At 32.3% G+C, this 6641-nt stretch overlaps 1 protein-coding gene across 1 annotated transcript; it reads left to right on the top strand.

Annotated features, from left to right (window-relative positions):
• Positions 1-3223: 3223 nt before the first annotated feature.
• LOC134720882 (beta-parvin-like) lies at positions 3224-6566 on the top strand. Its single transcript, XM_063583430.1, has 2 exons — positions 3224-3655; positions 5237-6566. The coding sequence occupies exons 1-2, from the start codon at positions 3260-3262 to the stop codon at positions 5930-5932; spliced, it is 1092 nt and encodes a 363-aa protein (XP_063439500.1). The 5' UTR covers positions 3224-3259; the 3' UTR covers positions 5933-6566.
• The last annotated feature ends 75 nt before the right edge of the window (positions 6567-6641 follow it).

Raw genomic sequence — 6641 nt, 5'->3', positions numbered from 1 at the left:
TCCTTTTAATTTTAATTTTTTAATAGTTTTATATTAGTCCATTTGCAGTCATTTGTAGTTTGCTGTTCGTTGTTAGCTAATGCCCCGTTATCATGGTTACGTAGGCTATACTTTGACCTATGATGGGTTCCTCTTTACTAATTGTAAATTGGATGGAGAGTTGGTTCATTGGCACTCATACGTCATTATCTTATATCTTTCGTATTTAAACTAATGACTCTTTTGTAGAAATATATCTTGAAGTTTGGTATTTTTGTTGTTGTACAAATATAATAAACCCATATCAATACACCAATGATATTACAGAAGGCATCGTTTTTTGTAAACAATTTTATGTTTGAATGCCCTTTCAAGTTATGGGATTATGTTTTTCGGTCTGTGCGTTCGTTCGGGCGGTCGTACGTCCGTCCGTCTGTCCCGCTTCAGTTTTAAGTTTTCCAGATTAAGGTTGTCAGGTTTAGGTTTTTGGTCAAGGTAGTTTTTTGTGAAATTAAAATCCAAGCAACTTGAAAATTAGTACACGTGTTCCTTATGGTATGATCTTTCTTAATTTTAGGCCGAATTAGAGTTTTGCCGACCTCCAATTTCAAGGTCCATTGAAGATCATTGTACACAGAAAATGATAGTGCGAGTGGGGCATTCGAGTACTATGGACTCATTCTTGTTCATGTTCATGTAACCTGTTTGTTCTTGTTCTTCTTATTTTTGTAATGTTCTTGTTCTTGTTCAGGTGAAGTCCTTTAAAACCAGATTTATACAGAGTTTATTCAGTAAATGACCCAAGTTGTAAATGAGGGTGTCCATTAGAAAATTCGATTCATTTTTACTATGAATGTCCACTTTACATAAATTTTAGAAATCAGCTCTTTAAAAACATTCTACACGTAGCTGCTATCCCCATAGAACATATTTTATTTGGAACAGACGAAATTACTCTTGAACAAAACACTTCTCAGAAATGTACATAACTAGTTATATATGCCATACACAAAGATTCTTTAATTCATTTTGCTGTATCTTAAAGTGTACTCGTATCCAACTGTTAATTTGTTTAAACATAATATATTTATTATATATAGATTTCATACTGTACTGAAATATATAATTACTGTCATCTTGACACTTTGTATATAGTACTTATATGGAGAGGATTATCTTTTAAAGTTGTTATAACTTGTATCCAATCCTATTGTATATTTAGACAATAAAATATATAAATAAGCCAAAGCTGAATCACAACTGAAATCCAATCACAACTAAAGTCAAGCGCAAATAAAAATAAAGCACACATGCAAAAATTTAAGGCATAAAATCATATTATAGAGGAACTCAAGTTCTAAAATATGAAAAAGCTTATCTACATGCAGTACAACAATGTGTTGAACCATTCCAAGACTTATAAGGCTCTTAAATTGAGGGGAAAAAATGTTTCAGGACTGAAAACAGTTTTTCTTAATTTAATTCAAATGGTCAGACAGGCTGTTAAAACTTTTCTTACCAAACTGTGTAGTTTTTACATGTGGTATATCCAGTACATTACTATATCTGAAAGAATATCTACAATCTTTTTTCACTAAAGTTTAAAAAATCATGTACACTTGTTAATTTATTGACAATATTAAAAGTTTCAATAGCCATAATTGATCTTCGTCTTTTAATTTGCAGTGTTGCCGCATCTTAGTCTTTACAAGCAGCTGTTGATACGAACTTGAATGGTCTTCGTACACGAACTTTACTGCTATCTCTTGCACTTTATATTTTGATTTTTTTTTTCGGTACAAAAATGCCATGCAAAAGGTCAGAAACTTTTGACCAAATAAATGTATTGAAAATAGTAAGTTTACGTAGCCAATCGGCAATAATCGGTAGAATGCGTTACTCTCCTTCTATCTGTTAGATGAGGGTACGGAATCGGCCGAGTTGAGACCGTCGGAATGCTTCTTCTTCTTTACTTACAGAAAACCATCAACATTTCATTGAATATTAAATTCTGGTGCATGTCTTTATTTTTAATTTGTGAAGAATAAAATTGTCATGAGAATGGAAATGGGGAATGTGTCAAAGAGACAACAACCCGACCATATTAAAAACAACAGCAGAAGGTCACTTAGCTTGTTCAAATGTGCCTTTTAGGACGGACTTGAATCAATTCATAGTTTATGTCTCAAAAAATATTTGTTCCGGCGTGACTGTAGGATGAAGATAAGAAATAAAACCGATCATAATGTATCATAATTTGTATCTATGTTTTATCGTTTATGTGGTATTCGACCTCCTTGTTTCCTGTTATTTAATCTGTCATGGGTGTTCTAATCATACATGTACTTAGTTATGGTCATTGCACAGTTTTTAAAGAGTGTGTCTTTTGTTTCTTTATGTCTTTTAATATAATTGATCAGTTACTTTGTCCTTTTCAAAAAGTACAAATTTTCATCTTTAACCATTATAGTACTTTTTTTCGTAAAGAATTTTATTATTATTTCTTATTCTACTCTCTCCTGGATCATAAGTGTCATTTTTAGTATTATTAATTGAGTTTGTTATTAAACTTTTGCTTTACTCCACATGATCCAAATTGGATGTTTACACTTTCTATTTCTTGCATTATCAATATAATACATGTTTTTATAATGACTTTAAACTTACTGATGACAAGTGCTCAGTATATAAGATAACTTGTTTAACCAGTGGAACATATTTCACAGACAAGGAACTAATTTCACCAGGTGAGGAACAAATTTCACAAATCCAGAACTTATTTCACCAGGTAAGGAACAAATCTCACAAACATGGAACTTATTTCACTAGGTAAGGAACAAATTTCACCAACCCAGAACTTATTTCACAAGGTAAAGTGAGGAACTTATTTCATAGAGATGGAACAAATTATATAGAAATTGTCTGTGAAAAAAGTTCTCCCAGAACATATTTCCTGTGAAATAAATTCCACTGGAATTTTTTTCACAGGAACAAATTTTGGCTCACATATACAGCAGATCACTGTAGTAATCATGTGAACAAAGGTTTTTGAAATATACTATATATTTTTTATTTTGTTTAACACTCTGATAAAAGTAATATTTCTTATTTGTTTATGTCATTGGAACTTATCCTATCAATCAGTTCCAATAATCAATGTCAATGTGTGAAGATCATAGACTTGCCCGATTAGGCCAATACTTGGATATTATAGATGATTCTTTAAACGCACCCATCACTGGAATGTGACTACTTCCGGTAGTTTTTTGTTGTTGTGAAAATGGCAACCTCACCCAATCCTGCGACCGTTGGAACGCCAAAGAAAAAGGATGAATCGTTCCTTGATAAAATTGGGACAATTGGTCGCAAGAAAAAAGCTAAAGAAGTAAATATTCTAGAAGAAGAAGGCAAAATGGCAATCGAATCTCCTACTAGTCCTACAATTCCAGACGTTGGTCCAGAGGGTTATTTGCTGGATGAGTTAGAAGAGCGGTCAATGATTGAGCCAACATCCAAAGAAGACCCTAAAGTACAAGAATTAATAAAGATACTGCTTGATTGGATAAATGACGTATTGGCAGATGACAGAATTATCGTGAAAGACATTCTTGAAGATCTATTTGATGGTCAAATTCTGCAAAAATTGATAGAAAAATTGGCTGATATAAGAGTTCAGGTACAAGACTTCAGAATACAAATACCATATGTTAAGTGTTTCCTGCAGGACATTTTTGGCGTGCTTTAGCACCCTGCTGTGTTTTGTTGACACCCTGTCTTGTTTTGAAAAAAAATGACAGTAGAAATTAGTCCAAATAATTATTATGCCATCTTCATGTAGAAAGGCTATTGTTGATTTTTGCTGATACCCCTTTCTAAGATTTTTTCTTTCAAAAAGTTATACAAAAGGTCATAATTATTTGGCCGTAATATGAATATGATTCATGATTGAATCTAATACTGAGCATGCTGAGTCTGTTGCATGAATAGAGACAACATCGATTATATTTGTACATTTGTGTAACCTCCCCAATAATTCCTCTACGAATTCAAGATGTAAACACATAAAAAGGGAAACATTAATATTTTGAGACTTATGTGTGTGCAAGAGTAGTCATGACATATCTTTTCTTACATTATATTTCTGCCATAAATGTTCGAGTCACAAAGGAAAATGGATGTGTAGTATGAAGTAAAAAGTTCAAGTGTCTCTAATTCTTGGGTTGAGTGTCACAGATACCCATATTGCAATCAGGTCTATTTTATAATACATTTGTACCTTAATTTTCTACAAATGACCCTCAATAAATAATCCTCTATTAAACTTGTTAAAGTGACCTAATGCAACAAATAATTTTAAGTTACATGTAACAACATCAAATGTTTAAACTTGGAAATCAGATTTGAATACAAGTGTAAAAATATATCTTCTGAATCTCAATGCTCATGACTCTTTTAATGCAACTCCTAAGTTCCTAAAATATAACCTGTGAGAGTGGTAAAACATCATAGCACAAGAAGATTCTGTAAATTATAAAAACAATAATTGAATTGGCTTGAAACTGAACAATTTTGATTCAGTCTGGTTGCAAATTTCTACTTGCAATTGTTGTTGCAGAAGCAATCTTTATTGTTATATAAATTGATTGAAATTATAAAAAAGAAGATGTGGTATGATTGCCAATGAGACAACTATCCTCAAAAGACCAAAATGACACGAACATTAACAACTATAGGTCACCGTACGGCCTACAACAATGAGCAAAGCCCATACAGCATAGTCAGCTGTAAAAGGCCCTGATAAGACAATGTAAAACAATTCAAACGAGAAAACTAACAGCCTTATTTGTGTAAAAAAATGAACGAAAAACGTGTAACACATAAACAAACAGACTCCTGACTTGGGACAGGCACATACATAAATAATGTGACGGGGTTTAACATGTTAGCGGGATCCAAACCCTCCCCCTAACCTGGGACAGTGGTATAACAGTACAACATATGAACGAACTATAAAAATCAGTTGAAAAAGGCTTAACTCATCAGATAAACATAAATACAATTGGACGTGCCTCTAAAACTAAACATGAAAACATGAAAAGATGTTTGTGACAAACTGAAAAAAAACCACAAAAAAAACATATTCTTATATGTACAACTATACTAAACACATACTTTACTGTTATGTCATTTATAGTACATTGTACAAAAAATGTTGCTATATATCTTCATAAGTTAACATTTCTTGCTTTTATTTTAGGTACCAGAAGTAACCCAGTCAGAACAAGGACAGAAACAGAAGTTACAGATAATACTCTCAGTAATAAACAGATTGTTACAGTTACAATGGAATCAAGTCAGGTGGTCTGTTGATAAAGTTCATTCAAAGAATCTCGTTGCCATCCTTCATTTGTTAGTTACCTTAGCAAGACATTATAGAGCACCTATCAGAATGCCTGATAACGTGTCTGTCAATTTAATCGTTGTAACAAAGAGAGATGGCATACTCCAGACCAAGAGAGTAGTAGAAGATATCACTACGATAAACGATGATATTGGAGCAAGATTTGAGCGTGATGCGTTTGATACTTTATTCGATCATGCACCTGACAAACTTAATCTTGTAAAGAAAACATTGGTTACATTTGTCAACAAACAGTTATTGAAGATTAACTTTGAAGTGGCCGATTTAGAAGCGCAATTTCATGATGGAGTTTACCTGGTTTTATTGATGGGTTTATTAGAAGGATATTTTGTTCCTTTATATGACTACCACCAAACCGCATCAACGTTTGATCAAAAGGTGCATAATGTACAGTTTGCGTTTGATTTAATGCAGGATGCAGGTCTTCCGAGACCAAAGGCCAGACCAGAAGATGTGGTCAATCAAGATCTGAAATCAACCCTCCGAGTATTGTACAATATATTCACAAAGTACAAAGGTCAAGGTGCATAAACATTCATAGAATGCTGGAAGCAGAATCAGTATATCCACCGTGCTAAAAGCTTAGTTATAATATGTGCAATAAAATCATCAAACTCGTTCAATTTACAGATGTAGATTTTTATAATGTATTTATAGATATATGGCAGGTCATAGTAAGCAGTATGATATATATAACAAAGTTACATTGTATATCCTTTTGCATGTTTTGTTTATCATAATCAATGTTTTTCTTTTTTTCATGTTTTTACACACATAAGATACTACTAATACTGACTTGTTTTGAATTTGAAGTATTCTGTAGAGTAAAAACTTTTGGTATCAGTTATTTATGAAATCTACATTTCATTTTTGAACTAAATAAGAACAAGCATACATGTACATGTATGTGGCCACTGTACACTTAATGACTGAAATTTAGTGGTAAATTGCCTTTAACCAAAACTTCAACCATTAATGGGTTTGACAAAGGAAGGTATTAACAATGATTGACAGACCAAATATCAATATGTCCTCTGATATCATAGATAGGGCTTAAATTTAGAAATATTATATATCATTTAAAAAATTGGAAAACATAATCATGATTATAAAATTACTTTGACATGTTTGACGGCTCATATACAATGTATCAATAACGGAGAAACAAATCTTTTGGCCTTTGATCAGAATGAAAAATATGTGTTTTTTGCCGTTCTATTCATTACTTGAAGCAAAGTTC

The sequence above is a fragment of the Mytilus trossulus genome, chromosome 6 (assembly GCF_036588685.1).
Source record: "Mytilus trossulus isolate FHL-02 chromosome 6, PNRI_Mtr1.1.1.hap1, whole genome shotgun sequence".
NCBI classification, from domain to species: Eukaryota; Metazoa; Mollusca; class Bivalvia; order Mytilida; family Mytilidae; genus Mytilus; species Mytilus trossulus.
Note: the sequence above shows the minus strand (reverse complement) of the source record. Positions and strands in the feature narration are given on the sequence as shown.